The sequence below is a fragment of the Lepisosteus platostomus genome, chromosome 4 (assembly GCF_059453375.1).
Source record: "Lepisosteus platostomus isolate fLepPlt1 chromosome 4, fLepPlt1.hap1, whole genome shotgun sequence".
NCBI lineage: Eukaryota > Metazoa > Chordata > Actinopteri > Semionotiformes > Lepisosteidae > Lepisosteus > Lepisosteus platostomus.
In genome coordinates, this window is record NC_142614.1 from 67,846,955 (window position 1) to 67,874,601 (window position 27,647).

The window sequence follows — 27,647 nt, forward strand, 5'->3', positions numbered from 1 at the left end:
TGTTTGTGTTACTAGCTGCCCCCTTCCTCCCAATCCCATGTCAGAGAGCCGTCGCCCGCTTTGAGTGGAGTTTCCATCTCGCTCTGGGGTCCTGCGGGTGGTCTCAGTGCAGCCCCACACCTGAGGGCTCAGCAGCCAGGTCCCCTCCCACACCGCCGCCAAGGGAGCCCCCAGTTTCTCGCGCTGCTGGCTGAAGCCGGGCGGACATTGTCAGCCGGCCCTCTGCCACCTGCAGCCGGAGCACCGTGTCTGAAATGTCTGAGCCCTGAAAGTGGCGCCCTGTGCTCCACAGCTGGTGCCTCTCTCTCCGTTAAATTCCTCTCCTCTCCGCCGGTACAGTCGCGCCTCCTCCCTCTAGACTAGGGCAGCGACTGGCCCCATATTCCCCGGACACTGTGAGACAAAGCGGCATTTTAAAAGTGCCCTGACACCGAAATACATCATTGTGTAAACCGACCAATAGACTTTTTACTGAATTGACCTTCACGCTTAATTATCAATCAGGGCCAGGGAATAAAATAGTTGTATATGATTCTTTTTTCTCAATAAAGAAGCGTCTATAGCTTTAAAAAAAAATAAATAATTTCAACCCACCGCGTCATCTGCAGCGACCCCTCTTTGAAAGTTGCCATTTGCATTTTCTTCGAATTGGGACTTCATTGGCACGGTTTGCCGATCACGTTGATGGACCGACAGTGCAAATTACGATTATACTGTAGAATAGATTAAACTAAGAAAAAATAATAAAAATAACTACCAGCTGGTGGAACGCATCGAGACAAATCGCCAACATTACAAAAATGGACAGCTGTCGTTGATCAAATAAAACAGTTCTCCGCTGATACTCTTTACTCCCAGACCAAACGAAAAAGAAGAAAAAAACAATTTAGTAAAAAGGATTGACGTTTAATTTACACCTTAGGCTACGTTTAAACCCCAGACTTCCAAATGTGGTGGCGCACCTACAGTACGCCTGAAACCGGGTTTAAAGAAAGTTTTTTTTTTTTGCACTGGACTCTTCAGCGATTGCCGGCTCAAGTTTTCGCAGAGGCCAGGGTTATTTGCCTTGACAATAATCGCTGGTTTTTCAAATTTGGCAACGGCCGGTAACCGACGTACCGGTTAGTGATGGAAACGGTTTTAGTCAGTTCTATGTGTTGGCTGTGCATGTCCCAAGATGTATTTGTGTTGTGTAAATGTCCGTAGACATTTGTATTCGCCGTGTGCGCTTTGGCACCACTGTAACACTGCGGTCATGACAATAAAGCTGTTTGAATTTGAATGTAGTGGCGTCCCCCTTTTCCACTAAGCCTGAAGGGCCTTGGCGAGCTCCTTCTCCTCCGATTGGTTACCGGTCTCATCCAGGGGAAGGGCTCACTCTTTCCTCTCTCCACCCCCCAGTCCCCCCAGTTTGGCGTCAAAACAGACTCCTCCTGCCGCGTTGGCTTCCGTTTTCGGAGCCTTTCATTTACAGGAACACGTGTGGCGCGTACGCGTTTTTGTTTCGGACTGATGGTGTCGGGAAATTAATTTAACAACCAACCAACAAAAACAAAAAAAACCGTCAGGTTTGTCCCTAGTCGTGCAGCGCGGAGCGGAAGGGAGACGCGCTCGCCTCGTTGCCCAGTGCTGGGGTTAAACGGGGCCGGTTTGACACATGGGTCGAGCCCAGACATGGCCGGGCGTACGGACAGTGCGTTTCCCCCGATGCTTTTCCCCCAGGCCTACAACACCGGGCCTCCGGGCAGGACCGCTGGCGTCCTGCCGGTTGTAGGCGGCTGGGGGGTCTACGGCCAGATCCGGGGAGTGGACCGTCTTCTGCCTGAGGTGAGTACTTCAGCTCCTGCGCTCGCAGATCGTCAGCAGCTCCTGCGCAGGAACCTGCCGCTTAAGAGCCTCGGATCGTTTTTGCACATGCAAATGCACAAAGAATCGTCTTGTTTTTTTTTGGGGGGGGGGGGGTGTCGTTTCACCCTGCATGCTCGCCTAAGTGCTTGCTTGAGCAGAATGGGATGTATCGCCTTATTTTGCAAATATTTTGCAATAAGATCATGCAAAACCTTATTTTGCATTATCTGCCAGCTCGCTGGCTGGGAAAAAAAAACTGTTTTGCCTGACCTAGAATAAAGTTAGTAATTTGATCCATTCGGTTATCTACGCGATACAAAAGTGGTTTTTCATGACGGTGTTGGGAAGATTTCAAATCAAGCCGTGTCCTGAAGGCAGCGACGGGCTCGTCTTCAACAACGTGGCCGACAAACTGGTTCCGTACTGCCGCAGCCTTTTTGTTTTCTGTTTTCATCTGGCAAGGCTGATTTTCAACAAGTCTTGTAGGGTTTGGTGCCTTTTTGAGGATTTTGAATACCCGTCTCGGGTCCCCTCAGAGTCAAGTAGGAGCCAGAGCATTAGTTTTGGCAGTGTGTCTGCAGAGTTTGAACTCCAATTCTTTGAGTAGTCTTTTTTTGGGGCGGAGAAGTGGCTCTGTGGCTAAGGATCTGCGCCTGTGGCTGGAAGGTTGCGGGTTCAAATCCCGCAGCCGGCAGAGGAATCCTACTCTGTTGGGCCCCTGAGCAAGGCCCTTAACCCCAACTGCTCCAGGGGCGCTGTACAATGTCTGACCCTGCGCTCTGACCCCAAGCTTCTCTCCCTGTCTGTGTGTCTCATGGAGAGCAAGCTGGGCTATGCGAAAAGATGTAATGCAAGAAATTGTAAAAGGTTAATAAAGTTATTATTATTATGTTTTTTTTTTTAACTTTGCCTGGTGTTTCCAGAATGCTGGCCTAGAGGGTAAGATCAAGATAGAAGCCCAACACAAAGTAAAAGGAGAGGAATGGAGGCCGACAGAGCCCATTGTATGTCCCTTGCTGCCCCCGAATTCAGGTAACTGGCCTAGTGTCATTTATCGTATCCTAATCTTTAACCTAATCCTTATAAATTTCTGTCTTCTACCCCCCTCTTAATGATCTCGTGGATAAAGGATTTCATTCCCAACAACACCGCTGTATGCTGTACTGTTCGTGCATTGATAAATAAACCTTGATTGATTGATCGATACTTTGCTTCGGACCGTGCTGCAGGCGGTATTTCCTGTCTCCAGTGGGCGCACAATCGGTGGTCTTCCGTTCAAGCACAGTTGTTGGTAATCCGATCCAGTTATAGGCCCCCCCCCTCTAGAAGTACTCAGACCCTTCCTTTGTCATGCCACTTGTGAAATAACAAAATTATGTGCACACTTTTTTTTTAACTTCTTCATTTTATTCCAAACCTGAATGGCTCAAAATGAAGAATTCTAAGGGTGAAAAAGAGTTACGGTAAATATCAGCAAAACCTAAAGAGGAATAAAAAACAGAGAAATATAGATTCTGGAAGTAAGAGAGGACAGAATTTGCTAGAAGGTTACAAGAAGAATACAATACATTCATACAGTAACAATTTACAAGATTACGCAATAAAAAAAACATAGACAAGGAAAAAACATCGGGAGGGGGTGGATTTACATATGTGTAGTATTTATCTGTTCTAATCACTTTTTTCCCCTCTCTTCAGATTGCAAGATTCCCTCATCAGCTAACTCCCGTCCCTTAGACTTCCCAGAACATGTAAGTGGTGTTGCAAGTTATTTTAACATCTTGTGATTCTCTGAGAGTTTGGAAGTGAATTGAGTTGAAAGGCATGTTGGTTCCTGCTTACAGACACGAGGCTTCAGGAAAACCTCACCACGGAAAAATGTAAATGTTAGTAAATGGGTGCCCAGAGAATAACCTGGCATCTCATTTGTGCCTTTGTTTTTGAACAATGTGTTGGTGTTACACTTACAGTTTGAACCTGTCCAATATAGTTTTAATCCTCTTGAGTGCTTGAGAAGTAACTCTTCTAGATTCAAGCAAATACTAGTCAATTCTGATTGTATAGCACTAACTGATTCAGATTGAACATTGTAAGAGTACAGTACCCCAAGTTCTGTAAAAAAGAGTTTGTATGATTGTAGATACTGAATGTATACTGTGAAACCATGGTTCATATTCTGGGGTTGAAAGAGCAGGTGTTTGTTTTTTATTTATGTCTTAAAAGCTTTATTTCTGTCATTTCTTGAAGTTGCGGAATTTCTACCTGGATAACCATCAAGATGCCTTTGGGACTATGAGCCGTCTGTTAGATGAACACTTCTATTTTGGTTACGGTAATCTACAGGTATGGGAAGCTATATTGGTGGGGTTTTGTATAGCGCAACGCTGTCTTTCAGTGCATTGAAACCATGGTTGTTGCCTAGTTGCTTTTTTAGAACAAATCTTGTTCAGTTAGTTCAGTTCTGGTCCTGTTGGTGTAGCTCTGAAGTCTAGGCCTCATTATTTACAGTTGGCTTCAGTGTGATTCTATACTACTGTGTGTGTATTTTGAATGTTTTGTGCTGTAAAATGGCGGCAAAAAAATACAAAAAACATCACATTAAGTTTGTTTTTTGATCTTCATTTTCAACGTTTTTGCTGCACTTCCAGCATAAAATTTGAATCAAGTCTGATTACCTGTGGGTTGGCGCTTAACTTTATATTACTTCAACAAGACCTTTCTTTTGATATTTTGTCTTGCTTGCTATCTCATTGTGATTTGTCAGGAAGATGTTTCTTGTACAATTGGAATGTCCTCTTAGCCATTTGACTATACTCATGTATAATGTCATTTAATACAATTACAGTGAGGAAGCATAATTGTTTAAAGGAAGGCACAAGGAAGACCAGTTTACAGCTAAAAAGCTTGCTGTATGCAGCTAACAAGCTGTCTTTTGTAATCTACAAAGCTGTATTCCAGGATCCACCCAGGAGAATTAAAGTATACATAAATCTTTTGGTGAACTTTACTTGTCTGTGCTGACAAGCATCTGTATATGTGCCTGTTCTTAAGCCACCCAGTCATTTTCTCATATTGTATTGTTAAGTGAACCACTTTTTTTAGACTTTTTACTTGGTATTTAGTGAATGTGGTCAACATTGTATGACATACTTAACATTAACCAGTTTAGCTCACTGGGAGGGCTCTCAGGCTATGTGATTGATGCCAGAGCGAAGTAGTGACTAGTAGGACTTCTGTAAGAATTTGTTTGTCTCTTAAAGCTGTGCAAATACACCCATATCTGCTCTCATCTGATGTGGTGTTGGTTGCGATGGTTGAGGAACAAATGGGTAATTGTAACCTGAGGTTTGGTTTTTGTTGTATTTCAGGGAAGTGTGAAGGAGAACACCAGGAGCATGAGGACAATGATGGACTTTATAGAAAATGTTGGTTACCGAAAGTACGTTTTATTTGCATTAAAATGTAGAAATGGTCTGGCAGTTGGTGGTAACAGCTGGTTCCCCAAAGTATATTTTATTTCCATTAAGATTTAGAATCTTAAATCTGAACTGAAATAATTCCTTGTGCTTTGAATTGGTCTGATCAGTTGGCAGAACACACAGTTGTAAGTTAACTGGGGATCATCAGGTGCCAGATCCGGTTTGTCTTCTCATGTGCATATTAGGTCTTCTGTGCTCCAGCTGTATCATCGTAGTTGTCGCTGAATCTGCAGGTGATATGACAACTGCATCAGATCATTCCTGTAATAAAGATGAAGCAGTATAGGACAAACGAAGTGTGGCATACTCTTACGTCCAAGTCTCAGCTCTTGATTGCAGTTGTGCCACAGGTTTTTTTTATTTTTGTTCTTACTGAAACATGCGTGCTGCTTCCAGTTTAACACAACAAGGAGCGGAGAGCAGTCGGGCGCTTAATGTTTGAGTTTCTCCCTCTACGGGCTCAATCAGACCTGTTGAGTGCTGTTAAGTCTGAGGTGTAGAAGTGTTTTTCGAGGTCTCCTGGAGGTGTATTCCAGGCACAGCTGGATCGGTTTCCTGCTGGATTGTAGCTAGACAGGCTGGCGCAGCTATGCTTTAAACCAGGATTGCTAGCGGAGTGCTGTAAAAGCACATTGGAATGAGCAGAAGACCATCCAATACCTGTGAGTGTTCTGCTTGAGTTGAATTTGAGTGTCTGAGCTCAATTTAGTGGCCAGTCTTTTATCTTTTAACTTGTGCATTGCTGGATACAGCATCATAAGATACTGTTATATGGACTAGCGAAAACAAATCTTACTGCAGATTTAGATAACATTTATCTTGGACCTGTGAATTGTGTTTTCTAAGACAAGATGACGTGTTTCCCGAATAGCAGTTTTAACTCTTTAGGTATTGAATACGCTGCTTTAGAGACCACCGTTTGATCTGAAAGAAAGGGAAGCCATAATTAAACTTGTTTAATGGCTTCAGTGGGTTAAATTTTGAAATAAATGTTTGTGTTGAGGGGTTACTTTCTTAACATGCAGTGTAATGTTTTTCCATGCCTTCAAGGTCCGCAGCGATTCAAAAGAATTAATCGACATTAAAATGGTTTCAAGTGACAGAAGGTTACTTGGGTCTTCTAGCACGTTTTTTTTGTTAGCTGAGAATCCTATCTGGCTGTTTCCTGGCAGACGTCAGGTTATCCGTTTCAAAAACGGGATAGCTTGTGAATTTTGAAGCAAAAGGTCGTTGTCAATGTTGAATCCCATCACCTCGTAGTCTTCTCTGTTTGATACTAAACAATTCAGTTTTTAAGCCTGTCTGTGTAGGATATTCTCTTAAGTCCTGGAAAATGTCTAGTTGCTTCTTTTCTGAACTGATCCCACAGCTTCACCAGTTTTTGAAAGCTGATTTCCTTAACACTTTATCCTCTGTGAGAGATTACAAAATAAATGTACGAATTAATCAAGCGTCTTTGAGTCCTGGGGTACAATATTCATGCTAGAACCCCTAGCCTTTAATTTCTAAACTATCTTGCATTGATTAAGAAAAAACTTGTGAAGTTATTAGTAAAAAAAGATGCACAGTCCCTCTGTTTAAATAGGCAAAATAATTATTTCCAAAGCCTAATGCAAAATTAGGGTAAGATATACTATACCTGACATCTGAAGCTATTTTGCGCTTACCTTAAAAGGCTCAAGTGATTAAAACGCGTGTTGTTATTTTGCAGGTGTCCATTAACCTATGTCCAGAAGAGAGCGAGGTCCTACAGCTACCTGTTTGATGATGTGATCTATGACATCCCTCCTGCTCTGCTGGGAGAGCTCCTCCATGAGGAACTGATGATGCAGAGCGACAGAGAGCTGTTCCAGGAGGCGGCCACCGGGGGCGCTGTGGGGTACATTCCATTCGAAGAGTCGGACGCCTCCCAGCAAGGCTACCTTGTGTATCCCAGAAAGGCTGCCCTGAACCATCTTTGTATCCTCTTTCACGTCTGCCAAACGTATCTGCCTCTTCTGAAAGTTGGAGGAGGTACTAACCTCTTCTTGGAAGCGTTTGTGTGGCAAAGGAGTTTTAAAGAAGTAACGTGTCTCGCTGAGAGAAAAACAAAACAGGACACCAGACTGCACTTAATCACCCAATGGGAATGTTTTTTTTTTCTGTGCAAGTACAGTTCACGACATACTGTGAATGTTTAGTTTTGTTCGATCTTGCGCGCTGTTGTGTAAAAGTGTTGACTTTCTCCTGAGAGTTAACTAATGCTGCTCTGCAGGGCTTAGCAGCTGCATCCCCAGACAGCAAAAAAAAAAAACAGTGATGTTGGAGGGAGTTACACCAGAGCTGAAGATTCACACCTGTGGGATTTAAAAAACGTTCTTCATACCGGGACATTACGCCTCAAAAATGCACTTTTTGAAAGCAGTATTGGATGAGAGTCCGTGAGGGACCAGAAGAATTGTCCACTTAAAAATGACTTTTATGCCTTGGATTTATTTCAGTCCTTAGTCAGAACACTTACTGGAACGCTTTGAGCTCTCGGTTCTCCCAGCCTGCCTCGGCGCCTTAACTGCAATGCCACAGATTTCCACAAGGTGGTGCTGGAGTTCCAGGAAGATGGCGGTCCAAGGCTTAGCGTCAGAAACAAGCCCGTGGAGTTCAAACTGAATGGAACCATCCGGCAGATCAGCGCCGACTGTGTGCAGGATCAAGGTCAGAGAAATTCTCCCTGTTCCCTGTTGCTGCTCAATTCAGTGTGAAGGGTTTTATACTTGCATGTTTGTCTGCTCTGTCTATCTTGCAGCTTTCTCTAGATCATTTTCCAGAAAGTACACATTGCTCACTCATTTTAAATAGTGGGCAATGTCAGTCATGTTCTTATAGTTCAGTTGGGCAGCTGCGTCAGCATGCGTAATCTGCAAAGGAACAAGTAATAGGTTTATTCCATGCTGAAAAGAGAAGAGAGAAAACTGTTTTGGCTGTGAAGCCTTCTTTAGGTGTGGATATTCTTAATCTATTTGTCTTCTTAATGAGAATGATCTTAATAATAATATAATTCTTACAAAGAATTAATCTTCTTAATTAGAATGTTCTTCTTATTCCTACACGGTGTACAGCAGACAATGGAAATCTACCTTGTGTTGATATTTTTCAATTTCCCAGTCATCTGTCACACTGAAGTGGTTCCTTTTAAAGATGAATGTAAAAATTAATCTTTAAAACAATGAATTTGTTCTCTAAATTCTGTGTTTGGTAGAATCCAAAACCAAACTTTACAAAGGCTGTAGAAAAGAATTAAGCTGGATATGAATCGATACAGAAGGGATGGCAGCGTTTTAAAGATTCTGGGAAGCCGAAGTGATCAAAAAGAAGATTGCTGTGGACGAAAAAATAGTTGTTTTTGGTTTTGCAACAGTGAATGGACTGTAAAGGGTGAAGCCATGTGTCAGACATAGAAACTGAAAGTTTTCTGTCCGATAAAAGGGACTGGCTGATGTGTTAAATGAATATGTCACACCAGTGTTTACCAAGGAGACGATTGATAACATGTAGAGGCAGAGCCAAGTCACAAGGTCTGTATTAAATGGTGTAAGTACAGAAGCACAGGTGAGGCAGAAGTGTTGCCACTTTTAGCAGCTCTAGATATAAACAAATCTCCAGGGCCTAATGGTACTCTTTACTGTTGTACGTCATGAAACGAGAGATGTTATTCATAGGCTGTTTACCACACTGCTGAAGTCACTCACGACAGAGATAACACCAATGGCTGTAGAAGTGGTGTGCATTTAAAGCGTGACAAAACTGAATCAAATAATTCTAGTCTTTCTGTTACATTTATGCTTCTGTTTCATAACCTTCTTCTTAGTTAAGCTTACGGGAATGATATTTAGAACTAAGCTCGACGCTCACCCGTGTAGAAGTAGGATTCTAGGGGATAGTTGTCACTGGTTTGGAAAAGGCACGGCTCATTTAACGTTTGTAGTTTTTTTTTTTGACCAGCCAGCAGCAGTTTCTGATACAAACGGACCACGTGCTGTGTATTGGTTAGGCCTAGCGCTCTGTACCTTCTCCGAGCCGGGGGAAGAGCTGTGGTTTGTGCTGCATCGGTCCTGTTCAGCCGCAGTTTGGTAACAGCTCATGATAACTCTGCGAGTTAAGCCAGCTATGGAAGGTGTAGGTTATATGGCTGGACACCTCTGCATGGCTTGGCACCTCAGTACCTGTCTGAACTATTATTGCCCTACTCCCTTGCAACCTCCGCTCTTCAAATTCTGCCCTCCTTACTGTCCCCCAAGCCCGTCTACATTGTATGGGTGACAGGGTCTTCTCCTTTTATGCCCCCAAACTCTGGTACTCTCTCCCCAAGGATATCAGAGAGTCACCTTCTCTAAACTCCTTCAAATCCAGACTCAAACCCTCTTCTTCAGAAAAGCCTTTACTTAACTGGTTCCATTCTTCACCCCTCTGCTTTTCTTATTACCACCATCCACGGTCTCTTCTGTATATTGTAACTTTGTTTTATCTTGTGTATTCTTTTAATTTATTGTTGTTGTCCTTCTTTAAAACGCTTTGAGAAGCCACCTTTAAAGGCACTATATAAAATAAAGTGTATTAGTAATAATAATAATATTATATGCTTAATTATTAAAGTGGTTGTACCTCCACTATAATAGCTAAACTAGGAATTGCTAAACGTCAACTGTTGTCAGTCTTGGGATTCTGCGCTTTTTTTGCCCTCTCCTCTGTCCATTTCTAATCGGGTCCTCCCATTTTCAACCCATCTCAATTTTCAATTCAAGCTTAATTGTCCCCTGGGGGAAATTTGTTTTACGGCACAGTCAAACACTACACACTGACAAATACACGTCACCAAAAGGGAAGAGAACACAGTAGTGTAACAGGAGAAAAGAAACAAGAGGCCAGGTAGTTACTTTGCATTGTTGAAGAGTGTGATTGCAGTGGGGATGAAAGATTTCCTGAGTCTGTTGGTTTTACACCTGGGGGCACAGAGGCGTCTCCCAGATGGGAGAAGTGTGAATTCACAACGGAGGGGGTGAGACACACTCCCTGATGCTTTTGCTTTTCTTAGTCACCCTCTGTAAAGGATGTTTAAGTTGATTCGATTATTCCCGATTATTTTGCCACTTATATTCACCTTATCGCATGTGCTTGTTCTGGATTTACAGTGTGTCCAGGCAGTGTATGGGGAGCTGTCTGAGTGCTGGGGCACAGAACTGAACTAGCAGTAGGTGTGCAAGATTTGATTGAGAACGAGTGAGAAAACAGCATGCAGATAGTGAGCTGCTCTTTGTATTCTGGAGACGTAATTAGTGGGGTGCCACAGGGATCTGTACTGTGGCTGTTGCTCTTACTCATTTACATTATTGACTTGGGAAAGTTCAGGAAGTTCGTTGCTGATGCCAAAGCAGGAGGATAGAAATGCCTCCTATATATGAGCTGGAAAAGAAAATTTAAAATTTTTTGATTGGATTCAAGATTGGGCCAACACCTGGCAGATCATAATTAATGTTGACAGGGTGTTACATGCACGAGGAGAGATTGTAAATGCCAAATGAGAAACACAAACGTGAAGTTAGCAATGAAAAATAATTTTATGTTGACATCTTCTGGGTATAGTAAGGAAGCAATAAAGAAGGCAAACTGAATTATAAAATATACAGTTGAAAGTGTAGAATTGAAATCTAGGGATTGTTAAAATTGTGCTATGGACGTGTAAGATCTAATTAAGAGCACTGTGTACGTGTGTACAATTTTACCCCATTGGGGGAAAAAAAGATGATTGCTTTAAAAGAAAGGATAATCCATTCCTGAACACAACCCAGAATGCTTCTGACAAGCTAAAAGAATTGAATGTTTTTAGTCTTGAACATAGAAAATTAGGAGGGGACCCGATTAAAGTAAATCAAAATCCTCAAAGGATATAAGCTTGAGAATCAACAGTGCATCACAAACCACTAGATACAGATGGAAACTAAGGGAAAGCGTTTCTGTAAGGGCCAGCAGAAAACGTCTTTTTTTTACACAGAGAGCTGCGGGAATTCTGTGGGGAAAACTAGCCCCGCGTGTAGTCAAAGCTCATGCCCATTTACTGGCTCACACGTGGTGCTGTCTTGTCTGGAACAGGATAACAATTTCGTCAGTCCCAAAATATCCCATTTGTCCTCATTTGATTATTTTCCCTTTTTAACGAAACTCGTTAGTGCACGTGGGGGTGCGCTCAGACTACCACTGCGGCGTGTGGAAGGTCTGTGGCTGGAAGAAGCCGAAAGCCCTGGAGGTCGTCCAGACGGAGCAGATGGCCACCTGCATCAACGTCAGGTATGCTTTGGTCGGTTTCGTTTGCGCTAAATAAAACGGGGACTCCAGTCTTCCCAGTGAAGTCCTCGAGAGATAAAGGTCTGAGTCCAAAATCTTTAGAAATCGGGGAGTTTCTTTTTGCAGTCCCAGGATTTAGCAGAATCGACATTCTGACTTATTATATGGGATGAGGTGGTAACAATAGGTCTAGAAAACGGGGAAAGTGTTCTCGTATTTTTTAATGTAATACTTGTAACCTGAAGCAGCCGATTTGCATTTCCTTGTGGTGTCTTAACATTAAATGCTTACTTTAAAGCTGATTTGCTCTGTCATGTTAGAGATGTTCATCCGCAACGGTATACCTTTATGCATTATTCAAGCGCATTTACTCCATGCTGCAGTGTTTATATTCCTTTATGGCCTTCCTGTTGTCTGCTAGCCCCCATCTTCCAGGAGAGCTGCTTGTTGCCACAGAGAGTGGAAGTGCGTATCTGTGGACTGTTGGGAAAGGGTAAGTAGCACACAACCACACACAAGAAAATCTATTTCCAATTGTTTTCTTGTGTGTGTCCTTCAAGATCTGGCTCTCGTCTGTAACCTGCCCTGTGTTCCTAGTTTAATGTCTCTTGTGGTGAATGCTGACCCCAGTGCCACCACATGTAACCCAGAGACAGCACATGACCAGGTGAGGAGAATGGGTTTAGGTGGTCTGTCACTGTTCTTGGCTTGTGGAACCCTTCCAGGCTCCTGTGATGTGCCAGAGATCCCCTTTCGGAGATGCCTGCTTAGTCCCACACCCAGTCCAGCGCAGAGGTATTAAAATACCTTCCATTCCTCTTCATCTCCAGTGGAGCAAGTCTCCTGTCATCCACTGGAGAAGGCAGAAGCGCCTGATTCCCGAACAAACTCCATTCGTCTTCCTTAAAAACTACTCCTAACGCTCCGAGGGACACCCCGACACACTGAACAACGGGCACCCCTCAATACATGGCCAGGCTACCCCTTTAAAGGGCAGCAATATATCCCTTGTCTACTCAGACAACATTACCCCATACTTTAACCCTCAGCAACCTGCAGAGACTGTGGAGAATTCAGATTCAAACAAGGAATAAAAGTACAAACAAAAAATGCTAAATTCACTCTGAATCTGTAAGCTGAATCCACTCCTTAACAGAATACTGTACTTCCTTAAGCCCTTCAAGTTATATCTGGAAATTAGGAATGCAGGATGGCCGCTGATGTTAAAGCACAGGGGTAAAATATCTCCTCCTGTGCTGTCTAAGCTCTCCACAGTTCATATTTCTCCTGACTCTCTTCTGCAGGAGCTTGACACCTAGCTGCTGTTACTGTATATTCACATGATACAGACTATATAATATAATTCTAATATCATTCCACAGGATGCTAATCAGCCAATTAAGGCAGATGTGCCCAATTTATCTCCAGCCTGCGCTTGCACCATAGCAGCGTCTCATTAAAATTGTGCACCGGGGAGCCTATGAATGATAAATGCAAATATTTTGCAAAGTGTATTAAAATATAGAATTCTACTTCCCATAGCTCCAATACTGTACTGTAGTCAGCTGTATATATGGGATTTTTTAATATTTTTAAATGAAATTATTTTTTTAATTAATAAATTGACGTATATTTTCCATTTATCTGAAAGCTCTTCTCCCTTTATTCAATCTGTTGAAGTTTTTAAGTGTAAAATTTAGGAGCCATGTGATGTTTTAATTTTGGGTTATATTCCTTTAAAAACCATCCTGTGAGGGTGTCGATGTTCTACTATTTGAAAACCACGTTGTTTTGTTTACGTAAATTGCGTGTATGCCTTCAAGACAGCCAGTCGCCAATGTTCATTAATGTAAATTCTAGAAGTTTCCCTTTTTCAAAACGGAGAGGAAACTAGAGCGCAACGGTCTCGGGCGTGCTTGTGTAGGTGTGTTCAGTTGACTTGAGCTTTGAGGATTAGTTTTGGTATTGTGGGGAAAACTCCTCCTTTTTTCGTTTGTCAATGAAACCAACGTGAATGTGAATAAAACGCGTTTCAATATTAAACCTGGCATAGCTTATTGTGGAGTCTACACAGGCTCCGTCAGCCATAAGCTCGCCTCTCTTACGGTGGGGTTGGGATGCTACATGCTGTCTTCGTGTTCCAGGCTGCAGAAGCTCCGGGCCGAAGCGGAGAACCTGTACTTCAATGCCCAGTCGGCGTGGAGGTGGTGCGATCACACCGCTCACCCCAGGATCGTGATTTACGCGGACAGGACGGGAGTGGAGCTCACGGACACGAGGGTGAGCCCTGATCCCCCGGTTCCAGTAGCCAAAACACTTCTTGGGGACCGATCGTCAGACAAGTGGAAATTAAGCTGATGGGATGCGTAGCCCTCATTAAAAAAAATGGAGGCAGTTCTTTACACAGAGTTATGAGTGTCTGAAATAAGCCGCCAATCCATGTTGAGAAAGCAGATTCCATGGGACCCTGCAAGAACAGGCTAGATAAGATCCTCCAGTTTTCCAGTCTGTGGGCACGGCTCCCATAGAGAGCTGAAATATGCTAGCTAGGAGTCTTAGAATATCATCCCTCATTTCCTCAATTCTGACTGGAAAATGCCATCAGGCCCCAGGGATTCATTTAGGTTTGAGAAACGCAGACTAATTTTAGACTTTGTTTTTGAATTTTATGATACACATCAAAAGATACTGCGTCATGGTCACAATTTCCTAAAGATTCTATCACATCTGTTCTCTTAATTATACCCCGGTTGTTTGAAAAGATAAACTCGAAAAGAGCATCTTGTGCAGTTTTTGCTTTTCCAGACTGCATTAAGAAGCAAATCATTAAGCATGTCCATCATTTCATTGGTCACCTTCTTTATTCCTCATGCCAGCATCCCAAACTGTGCTCTAAAAATGGGAAGTTTATTGTCTGAAGCATGGGGATTTACAGGAAGTTCTTGTCAGTCTCCAGAACGTCACGGCCAGACTTTGTTTCGCATCGGAGAGACTGCGGAGTGCAAGCAAAGGGAGAGAGTGATTCTGCCCAGATACCTCCGAGACGTCAATGCCTACCACTACCTCATTACCACACAGGTATGGGGCTGTTCCACAGGAGGTCGTTGTCTGCGCTTGTCACGAGTGTGTAAACAGACAGTTAACAGAGTTAAAAGTGAACGTGACCTCTTTGTTTTCCATCAGTATTCTGCTTACATTATGGACGAGCGTTTTCCGGGTCTGCCCATGATCAAGTGGGAGCACATGATGAAGTATCCGCCCATGTTTACCCAAGTCCTTGCTGGGGCTCCCTGGGGCAGGAGCAGCAAAGTGTTGTTGGGATCTCAGTGTTGTCAGGAGCTGATGCTGCTACAGTATTCTGGTAAGTCCTGTTTTCTCTGTCAGAAGCTGCATATTTAAGTAGAGTTGTGCAGGAGGTTTCTAGAGAACAGCAGGATCGTCAGTTTGGCAGCAGCTTTGAAAATTTGACAACCCTGACGGGTTTTGGTGGCTGGTACTCCATTTAGGATTTTTTAACTTGTGTTGAAGTGTAGCCCAGGGGGTCTCAGACCCTGGTCCTGAAGAGTCCAGGTCTGGCAAGTTTTATAGGTGACCTTTAGGTCATCAATCTGTGAAGGCCAGCATCGATTTAAACTGGTGGTGTGTTTAATTCTGTTCAGTGATCGTTTGGAACGAAAATCAGAATATCCTTCTGTTCAGAAGGACCAGTGTTCCCTTCAATGAAACATTACATGTTTAAACAATCGATCAGTTAAGCAGTTACTCCTGGTCTTTAACAGGTGATTTAGGGTCACCTGTGAGAACAAAAATAACTAGAATTGTTTTGAAATCTTGTAAAGTACAATTCCTGCTTTCGTAGCATTGAACTGTTTACAGATGACAGAGAGAGAGATAAGATCACTTTATTGGCCAAATACAATTTCTTGCATTAGGAATTTGTCTTTTTGCATACCCCAGCTTGCTCTCCATGAGACACACAGACAGGGAGAGAGCCTGGGGTCAGAGCACAGGGTCTGCCATCATACAGCGCCCCTGGAGCAGTTGGGGTTAAGGGCCTTGCTCAGGGGTCCAACGGAGTAGGATTCCTCTGCCGGCCACAGGCACAGATCCTTAGCCACAGTGCCACTGCTCCGCCCCAAGCTCCAACAAGCACTATGCCATGCTTGTTCCCAGTCTGTACAGTACATCTGTGGCTAATAAATAGACGTATTGTGTTTGGTTTCCTCCTTATCAAATAGTTTTCTTTATAAAATAGAGTTTGTAACACGGTGGTTTATGAATACCCTGATGATGTGACAAGAGAACTGCCTTATTGAGACATGTTGGTAAAATGCTTACACTACATTGTCTGGACAACATAAACATTTTAGTAGACATTTCATTGACTGGTATTCTTGAGATGTGCATTTCCCTACTTCTAAGTGATTTGAACTTGGACCCCCAAGCACAAGATGGTGCAGGTTTGTCATACTGAATATGTAAAAAAAACATGGACACGGTGGTGTGTATATACTGTATTGCCTGTATCAAGAAGACCTTTGAAAAATCACGAACGTGTGACCTCCAGGTGGCAGTCAAGCTGCGTGCCAGTCTCTGGGACCTCCGCAGAAGCTGTGTAGCCCCCCTGACTGCCTGAAACACCTCCCCATCCAGATCCCTCACAGACAAGAGAGTGTGGCAGAGAGGCTACGATCACCTGGCGCAGGTAAAAACACTGTCATTCATGGTTCCTTCTCAGACTGGTATTTAAAAAAAAATTATCTGATGTATGTCTTCATATATTGTCCCCTGTTATTACGGAAGACGGGAAAAATACATGGAAATGTAATCTTTCCTGCCTACTCTTTGATTATAATGATCCACACGTTTGCTTGGCTAAGATACAGAATCAAGGGTTATTACTTATATAATAACTTGGCTTTTTGTTTGCGGTTTTTGATGACATTTAACTTGTTTCACCCAGAAAGGGGTTTAGATAGAACCTGATTCTATCTAGAGTCTATTCTGCTTAAAATCTAAACTTTAAATATTCATCAAATATTCATCCATTGAAAGGGGCTGAATAATTTTGCAAGGCACTGTAGATTTATAAGTTTGAACTAACGTGCTTATGACGTCAGTTGTGCATGTAAAATAAAAATATTTTCACTTTTTTCCTCCTAGGCTTGGCGGCTTTGTACCATAACCAAGGAATGGAGTCCCTTTGTGTGCTCCAGTTGTCTGCAGCAGGAGACATCTTCTACCAGATGCTGAGACCAGAATCAGACCCTGGAAGTGAAGACGTACCAATAAGCACAGAGTCCACAGCAGAAGAGGCTGAGGAAATGAGAGCTGAGACAGGGGAACCAAACTTGGACCACACCTCAGATAGTGATTTGGATGATACGAGGAGCGAAGCTCAAGACGATGAAACGGCGGTGCACCGAGTAGAGGTGATGATTAATCGTCAGGCGGGGCAGCATCTTGACTCGGAAATTCACTTGCAAGCAGACGGAGAGACTGGGGAGCCTGTTCCTGTAAACCGGACCGACTGTACCAGGAGTGCGCTGGTGGGTTCCAGGCCAGGGAGGAGCCCAACCATTCCAGTGGTGGCCAGTAAGAAGGTCCTCAGTCGGTGGAAAAGGTGGATGGCCTCCTTGTTTGACATGGCAGAGCGGGCTCCTCGAGAAACTAATTCTCTCTGGGTAGTAAGCACCAAGAAGCTCATGTCCTCCAGGGCTTTCAGAAAACACGCTTTGGAGGACGGCAGGTACGAGGAAGTGAAGAGGGAGCTGAAGGAGACCATGAGGAGTAGAGGTTTACTCCAAGGCAGCCGCACGCACCTGAAGGCCCTGGAGAGAGTCCCCCTTCCAGAGGCCGTGGCCCCGTTAGACTGGGGAGATGACCTGAGCCGTCGGCTCACCGTGGCCTGGGAGGGCAGATGGAATAACTGGTGGGTCGAGAAGCTGGGGCTGAACCGCGACCAGAAGATCATGGCCCTGCGCCAGAAACGGAAGAGGCAGAAGGAGTCCAGGGCCAGGCGACGACCGGCTCTCCCCGCGAGCTTCACCTCTTCGGTAGGCTATCAGTCCGACTTGGACGACCGTATGAGCTGGTGCTCCGCCACCAGCAATTTCGGAGATGGTCAGAGTGTGGCCTCTTTATCTGCCACCCAAAGTCTTTCTGCGCAAGAGGATGTGCTTCCAGCATCTCGTGGCACGAAGGAGAGAACCCCGGTCTTGTCCGCGTCTAGTCAGAGCGAGGGACCTGAAGCGAAAAGTTTGTCCGATTCCTCAGTTTCCTCGCGGGTGGCACGTTTACCCCCAGGCAATAAGGTGGTGGCGCCTCCAGACGATCCCGATGAACCAGATGCTGGAAGCTTTAGTACTTTAGGGTCTCCTCGGCCAACAGGTATCCTAAAGCCTTCAGGCTCATTTGCTAGGAGTGAACAGGAATGGGTCCCGGGTCACGGGTCTCAGAATTCCCAACCCGCAAGGAAAAACGATTTGTTCTCCTCACCTACCTCAAGGCCAGCAACTCAAGGGATGCTAAAAATGACGAATCAGGAAGCGGTAGAGGAAAATGGCTTTTCCTTCCTCTTGTCCCCCACTTCACAGACATTCAACATTTCCTCTATGCAGACGCATCCCTGCGTGATGCCGTCTTCTCAAAGCTCCGTACGGTCTTCACAGCCTAAGAAGAAAAGGTCGCGCATGGGCTTCTAACTTCTGAAAGACCCCAAATAAGTCATGTCTTTTCTTGAAGTATCTTTAAGCATTAGTACTCCTGCTGAGCAAGAGTGGATTAAGACTTAGTTATTAAAAAAGGAAGACTAAATGAAAGCCAAACTGTTCTGATGATATTCAAAATTCTCATTTTTACTTGCATAGTAACTGGTACATATGCTTTGTGCTAAAACAAACTTTGATGTAAAAAATGGTTTACATTAACTCAGGTGATGGTCAGAAAAGGAAAATAAAACTGTGAAGGAAGAGATTTGGCTTTTGTCTAAGGAATTTGTTTGCCCAACACGAGTGAACAGGATTACACTGGCCTTGCAAATTTGCTCCGACCTTTTTGGACAGTTGAAATACTTACTTTTCCACAATATGTTACAAAACGTTTTGAGACCCAAGTGAAAACAACCAGCTACAGATAAGTGCCATTTTTCAAAATAGTATGTTTATTTACATGTTTTTCAATCATGACAAAATGTAAGATTTTTAACAAAACAATATGCAATAAGTTAATATCTACAGCAATCTATTCACAATGCTACTGGGTGTTCTTTTTTTTAAACTGCTTACAAATTTGTGCATTTTTATTTACAATATTTTATACAGTGAGACTAAGTTGCACACATACACGCAATGCATCAATCACCAAATCCATCTTCATACATCAATCCATTTTCATACATCAAAAAAATTTAAATTATTCTATTGTACTTTGACTATAACTCTTACTAACTCTTAGATGGCAGTTAGTGGTTAACTAAACTTGAAAAGCATAACACCATAAATCATTCCAGAGAATGCTTCTATTTTAAAGATAGAGATTGCACAAGCTGGCTGGTACACAAGTAATCAAGTGTGTAATTCAGATTTATTCCTGAATGCCTTTCATAAATAAAGGCCACTCTCCAAAAACTGTGCAAATTACGTGGTTTGGAAATTTTCCCTGGTATTCAACAGTCCATTCTGTAAGTCATAGATGCGTATGGCATGATGGTTAATATTTGTGCTTAACATTTTCTGGAATGTTACAAGTCTAAGCATGCATTAACTAAGTTTAAAAACAAGAAGTAACACTCAGTAAAAGTTGTACCTGTAGAGTCAGCTGCCAAAATAATTTGTAATTTCCACATTTCAGCTTGACTTTCATAAGAATATACAGTATATTGATCAACAGGCACTTCGTAAAGCCCATTTTAGCACTGTAAAATCTAAGATTAAGCTTGTGGGATAGTCATACTATAAATTATTTAAAAATGTAATCAAAACATTAGATGTGGCACCAAGGGCTACAACCAGCCCCCTTAGTTTTAAAAACTCTTATGAGGTAGGACATTGCTTGGCCTGCAAGCGGAAGAGCTCGGGGAAGAATCGTCCCTCTCCATCGCTGCCGGGGGAGCTGCTCAGACTGTCCTCCCCACAGCTCATGTCTTCACTGGAGTCCTCACTGCGGACAAGAGGAAAGAAAAACCATGCTTCCATCAGGAACGAGAGAAAAGCCAGGACTTCTTCACAAACAAGAGGGAGGGATCTGTATTTCACGCATCCCTGCTTTTATTGGTTTTTAATGTAGTCCGTATGTGTAGCTTTAGTTTCAGGATGCCGATCGTCAACTTCCTCTTTCACTTTTAACACCTGAAGTGTAGTATCCAGAGTAAAAACTGGTTTTGAAAGAACTGCTGTGGATACTGTGATGAGTAGTTTTGCCTCAGCGAATAAAAACTGCAGTTCTGTCACTTCCTTCTATCCTGAGCGAGTCTCGCGACTGTAACTTCAGTCAAAAGTGAGTATTTAATACCACTAAATAAATCAGAAAAGGGTAAAATTCCAGTCAGCCACTGTGCGCGTTTGTGATGCAATAGTCACTAGGTTACGATGCTTGCCAAATTAAAAGACTAATGTCGTCAGTACCTGCCCACGTGCTTAGTGTGTAGCGCAAGAGTATCTGTGGACACGAACCGCCTCACCCTGACGAGGCAGGGAGGTAGTAAATACGCAAAATCCCCTGCTTAGTCAGAGGAAGTCTCTGTTCTAACAAAACCCAGAAGCAAGCAAGCAAGCCTGGAATTTTTTTAAGATTACATTTCTGACAACAATTCAGGGAATCCCGAGTGTCTGATGGGTGCTGAAAGTGAGGAGTGATATTATGTTCACTTAATGGTATTTACCTCAGGCTGTATATTAATCTGAGAATACTAAAAACTTCAAGGTGTATTTTTACACTGCAATTACCTTTCGCTCTCATCCCAGCCACCTTCAGGAATTGTTGGCAGCTCAGGAATACTGCAGTAACTGCTGTGCAAATGCTGGGCTGTCCGCCTCGAAACAATCCAGACCAGTTTCTTATTGTCAGGTTTGCTACATTCAGGGGAGGAGTATTCGGTCATACATTTGGCCACGAGCTCTCTCCAATACTGTAGTTCTCTGTCGGCAATCTAAAAAGAAAACAAGATACCATCATCAAAAGCAACTTACACGCCCCACTTATAACAGCAGGGATGTGTTTCAGAGAGCTCCAAGAATTCCTCGAAGTGCCATTATAACAGTGCTAAGAGATGTGTTCCTGGCAACAGTTCCAGTACGGATACTCTACAAACCATCTATTGTAAAGTGCTTCGTAAAGAGTACAAGGAGCCTGCAGTGGACTGCACGTATATGTACTCCTTAATCCTTTTACTCTGCAGTATGGTAAATACGGCCATACCCCGGTTGCAACCTACACAATGCTTCCCGGCTTCTACGTGGCTTCCTGTCTGTAGCTTAACATCCATACTGACACTTGGCCTTAATTTTTGAGCCACACAACCAGCCCTTTCACCTCTGGCTCTTTACTGTAATTGTTTTTATCTTCCAGAGCCTTGCCAGACATTATAACAGCAACATTACAAATACATTTCAGGTCCATGCTCCTGCATGGTGTTGGGTTTTGTACTCACACCTAGAATGAGAAAACCATGTAGCAGTAACATTCACCACATCCTGCCAAAAATCACGTTTGGGGTGAAACTTACCTTTAAGTGCTTCTGAAGATACTGTGCAATTTCAAACAAGTCCTCCGACTGCAGAGCTTCAGTCTCTAAAGTGAGGAGGGACAGAGCTAATACTGACGGCTGTAAAAACAAAATAGATACGATGAGACTCCATACAGCCACTCATCTCCTCTGTAAGCGCAGGACGGAAATCAACACTGAACTTACTCTTGCTTTGGAGAACACAAGTCGACAGAGGCAGGCTTTTAGCTGTGCTTCCAGTTTCTCGAGATTCAACATCTCTTTCCTTTAAAAAACAAAACGAACGGTTGCTTATTATGATGCAATCAAATAATGTTCAATAAGTTAGTGGAGACGTTTTGGGGCACCATGGTGGACAGAGCTTGCATGCAAGAGGCGTTATACAATAGTACAAATGCAAAACCTCAGTTCTTCAATTGAGATCCGCTTGCACCATGTTATAATACACTGCACATTAATGTTGCTTTCTGATCACATTACCACAAGTTCAAAGGAGTGCTTAGGTTTTTTTTCCTAAACTTACGACACTCCTTTTTAAAATAAGCATTTCCAGATTTCGTGCTTGCAATGCTCCTTTCTAATGGAGGGGCGAGCCCATATGAACATTGAACTGGTCCTTTTGTTAAAGTACAAAAGCCATAAAGCTGCATTTAAGGGCAATTTATACATATACAGCCTGCAGAGGTAACTTACCTGTCTGAGGTATGTGAAAGTGCAACTGCATGGTATAAGTGCAAAAAGGTTAAGGCTGTCACAGCTTGGAACTGAAACTTCAGCTTTTCAGAAATGATTTTCTCCATTCGACTGAGGTCCGAGACGGTGAATTTGCATTGGCTTATGCGTATGAGTTCATGGGTGGCTGCGATATTGCACTCCTCCTCCACTACTTTAGCTGCGATATTGAGGCAACAAACTCCGATGCAGGGCAAGTGTTTGGGCTGGACCTGAGCAAAGGCACAGAAGAAGTGAAATATGAGACCCAGTGTAACTACCAAGACTGTTGCTCATGACTGTAAACATGAACTTTTAACCACGTTCTTCTTACAAATGTTACTGATACAAACAAAACAAACACCTCCCAGCCATTTTCCAATTTGCTACCAATGTCCAACATCCTGGTTTCTTTAAAAAATGGCTGAATGAGACCCCTGGATCAGTCGACTACTAAACACCAAGGAGGGTAGACGAGACAAATGCCCTCTATAACCTTTCCTGTGATGTTCTTAAGTTCAAAGTACTTAAATCTTACCTTCATCATTGCCAAAAACCTATCCAATAGGTTCACGGCTAGGACAAAGGTCTGAGTTCTGTATCGAAAAAAATTTGTCAGGCTCCAGAGATCTTCGACTTTGGCATCCCTGAGTTTGACCGAGATGCCGCTGGCATTCTGGAAAACAGACGTAAGACAAATGGTTACGCACTTACAGAAAAACTCAGACATCAAATTTCAAAACCCAAGATTCGAGCTTCAAGATGCCACAGTGCTGCTTACATAGTCAATTGTTTGGAAAGACAGTTTGCAGATTTCTAAAAGACTTGAACTTCATCAGTTTGAATCAGTTTCAGATACTTTTTTTTAAGAATTAACACAAAAGAGAGATGAATACAACACACCAAAATTACAAATATAAAACTATATAAAGCAAGAAAGCCAGAGAATCACAACTGTAGTTCAAGTAGGGAGCTGCGTCTGTATTCGTGGGCTGCAAAGGAACAAGTAATAGGTTTATTCCATGCTGAAAAGAGAAGAAAGGAAACAACGTTTCGACTGTGGAGCCTTCCTCGGGTGTGAGATACAGGTTTATTCCATGCTTATTCATGTTTGCATGTTTATTCCATGCACGATAAATATTTTTTATATAATCAGGTGAAGTAGGCTCCAAAGCCAAACGTTGTTTCCTTTCTTGTCTTTTCAGCAGGGAATAAACCTTTTACTTGTTCCGAAACACAGCTGTGCACAGCCACACTCGGAGAATGCGCTGCCCTTGGGCTCCAAGGCAACAAGATCATAAACAGTGCGCTGATCTGACCCAGGGGTCGAAGGCTACTTTATAATTAGGTTACCTCCAGAGTGGACTCGATCAGACTCAGCCCTGCTCCCCGGGGCAGGTAGTTCGCCTCCTGTTCTGCGTGCAGCTTCAGTTGCTTCAGAAGTTTGAAGGCCTCCGTGCTTTGCTCCAGCGATGGGAACCCCTTCATCTTCAAAAATAAAAATAACAAAAAAAAAAAGGTCGGCCCAGTCAGTTACAGTATCGATCGACCTCGCATTCACTGGCTGTAGTTACAGGGCAAGGTCGGAGTCTCCGAGCTCGGCCCCGCCTCCTCTGCGAGTCCGACACGGGTGTCACGTATCAGGGGGAACGCCTGTGTCTTCCAGCGGAGATAAATATTTTTTATGTATATATAATCAGCTGATTTGAGCTCTCTGCTCGGCGTAAAAACGTGATTTACCGAAGATTTGAAACCCCCCCAATCTCCCGACAACACAATACAGCAATCGGCGGCTTCATTCACATTTTCTTTGTTTAATCCACAAAATAAAAACATTATTCGCCGGACGTCTAACACTCTTAAACACCCCTACGTGCTAAAAACACAAAATAATTTAAATTAACCGGAACTAATAAAAGACAATCGTGTGGGGTGAGTGTCTGGTTCTCGATGGGCGAAGTGGTTTTTAAAGTGGGGAAAAATGTCAAGAATCTTTTTCGGAGGAGGAGGGGTGGCTGTCCTGCGCTCGGTTTACAGTTTCCACAATAACAACCCCTTCATTTTCCTCAGAAATGAACATCGACTGAAGAGCGATTAGGGTCGTTTCAGATCCGATCGCAAAACAACGGGGCAGCGACAGTCGGAAGCCGTTTTTGAGGCTTAACGGCCAATTTTTAATGTGTTGGTACTATCAAAAATGTTTAATCAAATATACGTTTAATTTTCAGTGATGCTCACACCAACTGTTCAACTATGTTTATATATATATATCGGTAACCCACAAATCGAGTATCTATTTAAAAAAAACAGAAACAGTAAATTGGAGACAATTAGAGTGTATTCAGTAGCGACAGGGGTGGCTTTGTTGTTTGATATCAGACTATGATCAAATGTTAAATATAGTGAGGATGGTGGAAACATTGATATTATAACTTGACAAGAAAAAGGCACGTAATAAAAAGTCGTTACAATGTCCACACAAAAGCTATAAACTTGCCACTGTTTTTAACCAGCTATGAAGAAAGCGACACTGATTTAAATATTTTCGCACTACAACACGGAAAATATGGCATAAAACTAATTAATACTGTGCACCTAGCGGGTACGGATCCATGTATAGGGCAAAAGTTAAAAGTATTTGTATTAGCACGACAATTTTTTCAGTTACATTGAAAAAAAAACATGAACTTACCTTTTAAGAGAATTCTTTTCAGATCTCCGAAGAAAACGTAAAAATATATGTATTTACATAAAATAATACTACGATCTTATGTATATACATAAGCTTCTCTCCCCCTCAAGTCTCCATTGTAATGTTTAACGCGAGGAAAAGTGTAAAAAACACATTATTTCCTCAGTTTCTCAGATTCTTCTCTGTTTCCTTGTCTTTCTATTCTTGTTGACGTTAGTCTTTTCCACGCCCACGAAATACGTCACCGAAGAGCGGAAGGAGCCACACCAGCCGCAATCAAATAGTCCCTGTCTCAATTTTAATTAAAATATTTTGTCTGGGCTCTGCAATGCATCTAAGCGATTGCCTGCATACATCACTAAAATACAATTTATTCGTTAATACGGTTTATTCTCGTTGCTTTATTCAATATTTAATGGCGAGCCTTTATTTTAAGTTTGAGGTGTTGTTGCATTCGTGAGGGCGGGCGAATCACCGCCTTTAAAGGGTCCGGTTTGTTTTGTGTGTTTGAAAAATCCGCCCAAAATAATGAGCGCCGATTGGCCAAAGGTAGGGAAAGGTGTTCCGTGATTGGCCAGCGCTCTGCGTCCCTTCTGTCGTCATTGGCTGCTAGTAAAAAAGGTCTTCCTGTTTTGTACTTCCAGACGGAGAGGGGCGTTGTGTTGTAGGGGCCCACACGCCCACCTTTGAATCGGTAGTTTGTTTTCATGTAAACAACAGTTGTTACTGCTGGGTTCGATTTAGTTTAATCTGAAACTCCCTAAATGATTAAAGACCAAATCTCGTATACCCAATGCCATGAAACGTTTCGAAAATCATGTTGACCTTGTTTCCTCTTTCTGTTTTGTGGTATGTGATTATGTGCCAAGAAATGTTGTACGACCAGTATCTGCTATACTCTGTCTAAAAAGATGCACCAGTATAGTGTGTATATTTAGTGGTGTTTTATCTACGTTACCCCTATGACACTTTCACCCTAGTAATGAATTTGTAGGTCTGTGTCCGTAATCTTTCGTATGTTCAAATATCACACAAGCCACTGAACAGGTTTTGCATCCGTTTTTGCTTGTTTTATATGAGGATGTTACCAAGGGTAGGGGAGAACTGTGTCTTATCTGTGTTTCCATGGTAACAAGGTGAGAGAGGTAAATCGGTAGGTCCCCTTTTCAGGCCATAAAGGCCCAGGGGGGGAATGGGGTCATTTTCTCAACCACCCAACACTAGAGGTGGAGGTGATGTGGTCAGCATCAGGCTCCAGCCAGCCTATTACCCCCAGAAAGATTAACCCCTGGTACTCATTTGGAAAGCAGGCTGGGTGGACCCGAGAGCTATCTGGAAGGAATTAGAGCAAGCAACATTACTTGTCTCTACCTGGGATTGAACCCAGGAGCTTCCAGTCAGGAGCCAGATGACCTCGTCGTCTGAGCTACCACAGCTCCAAGGTGAGAGAGAAAATACACAGACTACTGAATATCCATGTTATATATCCTTGTTAAGTAAGAAAGTGTGCAAACAACATCAGTTTCAAATAAACTACAAAAACTGTACAAATTTAAGGAAAATTGTTATTATGCTCACAAAGGTTTCAAAGTCATCATATCCTTCCTTTCAAGTCAAATCCTGATTATATCAGATATGAAGGAAATATTGTTGTTTTAAAGTAATCTGAAAAATACTCTGTGGGGTTATAATAATAATATCTGTACACCGACATAGCTCATTACCATTAATGGGAACTCTTTACTACCATCACCAGTGTGCAGCCCCACCTGGATGATGCAACGGCAGCCATAGTGCACCAGTACACTCAGCACACACCAGCTATCAGTGGGGAGGAGAACAGAGTGATTTCTTTTCAAGAAAATGCCCTGTAATTTTTAATGACTACAGAGATCAAGGAGTTTGGTTTCTCACCCAAAGGGCAGCACCTCTTTTACAGTATAGTGCCCCCATCATTATACTGAGGTATTAGGACCCGCACACACAGCAGGATGAGCACCCCCTACTGGTCCCACTAACACCTCATCCAGCAGCAACTTCAGCTTTCCCAGGGGTCTCCCATCCAGGTACTGGCCAGATTCATACCTACTAAGCTTCACTAGGCTACCCATTGTGAGTTGCAAGGTGATATAGGGATTGAAAGACTGTCCATGAATATTTATGTGAGGACACTGTAATGAGCAACTTAAATGAACATTATAAACTTTAAACTAGATTAAAGACTTTGGAGAATATTATCAACACATGAAACATTGTCTGACAAATTCTACAGCAATATTAAACGGTGTGGATGAATATAAAAGGGAGATAGTGTTATCTGTGTTATGTAGTACATACTGTAATATCAGGGAAGAAACATTTTGCTTGTACTCAGACTGGAGGTGCAGTAGAAGCAGATGGCACGTTGTTTGCATATAATTCAATATTTCAACATCTTGCAAATAGTAAGGATGACTTGTAAATTAGAAATGTGATCTCAGGTTCTGAAAATGACAAAATCTGAAAATGAGCTCATTGAAGAAACAACAATAGTATTGCACAGATGCACATCATATGATGTGATGTGTTCAATTTTTAGAAGTCTTTATATATAAAAAGATGTATAATGTGCAAGGATTTATATAATTAGTAGCGTGTCATGAGGATTTGTATTAGTATCACTTCACTTCCTGATTTATATAAATGATTTAGACTTGAATTGTAGCAAACTAGTTGCGTTTACAGATTATACCAAAGTAGGAGTGTAGAAATAGCAATTGAACCTCATAAAGATTCACATAAAATTCAAGATTGGGCAAACATCTGGCTGATGATGGTTAGTGTAGACAGGTCTTTGAAAAAAGATCATGAAAATAAGAACTAAAAATGTGAAATGGGA

General features: G+C 42.7%; 2 protein-coding genes across 2 annotated transcripts; one reads left to right on the forward strand and one right to left on the reverse strand.

Moving 5' to 3' along the window:
- Positions 1–839: 839 nt before the first annotated feature.
- taf1c (TATA-box binding protein associated factor, RNA polymerase I subunit C) lies at positions 840–18,617 on the forward strand. Its single transcript, XM_088630388.1, has 14 exons — positions 840–1,827; positions 2,772–2,880; positions 3,547–3,599; positions 4,096–4,191; positions 5,217–5,287; positions 7,039–7,286; positions 7,890–8,018; positions 11,528–11,645; positions 12,064–12,135; positions 13,787–13,922; positions 14,592–14,720; positions 14,826–15,003; positions 16,210–16,347; positions 16,806–18,617. The coding sequence occupies exons 1-14, from the start codon at positions 1,675–1,677 to the stop codon at positions 18,344–18,346; spliced, it is 3,171 nt and encodes a 1,056-aa protein (XP_088486514.1). The 5' UTR covers positions 840–1,674; the 3' UTR covers positions 18,347–18,617.
- A 167-nt stretch (positions 18,618–18,784) lies between these two features.
- Positions 18,785–25,006, reverse strand: ccng2 (cyclin G2). Its single transcript, XM_088630389.1, has 8 exons — positions 24,770–25,006; positions 23,431–23,565; positions 22,616–22,753; positions 22,060–22,310; positions 21,553–21,631; positions 21,367–21,465; positions 20,588–20,790; positions 18,785–19,802 (listed from the first exon to the last, which is right to left on the reverse strand). The coding sequence occupies exons 2-8, from the start codon at positions 23,563–23,565 to the stop codon at positions 19,676–19,678; spliced, it is 1,032 nt and encodes a 343-aa protein (XP_088486515.1). The 5' UTR covers positions 24,770–25,006; the 3' UTR covers positions 18,785–19,675.
- Between the last annotated feature and the right edge of the window lie 2,641 nt (positions 25,007–27,647).

What these genes read in the sequence shown, in the direction of transcription:
- taf1c (XM_088630388.1), top strand. Translation starts at nt 1,675, where the DNA reads ATGGCCGGGCGTACGGACAGTGCGTTTCCCCCGATGCTTTTCCCCCAG. An exon ending in GAAAATGTTGGTTACCGAAA is followed by an intron (nt 5,288 to 7,038) that starts GTACGTTTTATT and finishes GTTATTTTGCAG; the next exon opens with GTGTCCATTAACCTATGTCC. An exon ending in CGACTGTGTGCAGGATCAAG is followed by an intron (nt 8,019 to 11,527) that starts GTCAGAGAAATT and finishes GAAACTCGTTAG; the next exon opens with TGCACGTGGGGGTGCGCTCA.
- ccng2 (XM_088630389.1), bottom strand. Translation starts at nt 23,565, where the DNA reads ATGAAGGGGTTCCCATCGCTGGAGCAAAGCACGGAGGCCTTCAAACTT. An exon ending in CTTTCACATACCTCAGACAG is followed by an intron (nt 21,632 to 22,059) that starts GTAAGTTACCTC and finishes TGTTTTTTAAAG; the next exon opens with GAAAGAGATGTTGAATCTCG. An exon ending in TTGTGTTCTCCAAAGCAAGA is followed by an intron (nt 21,466 to 21,552) that starts GTAAGTTCAGTG and finishes TTGTTTTTACAG; the next exon opens with CCGTCAGTATTAGCTCTGTC.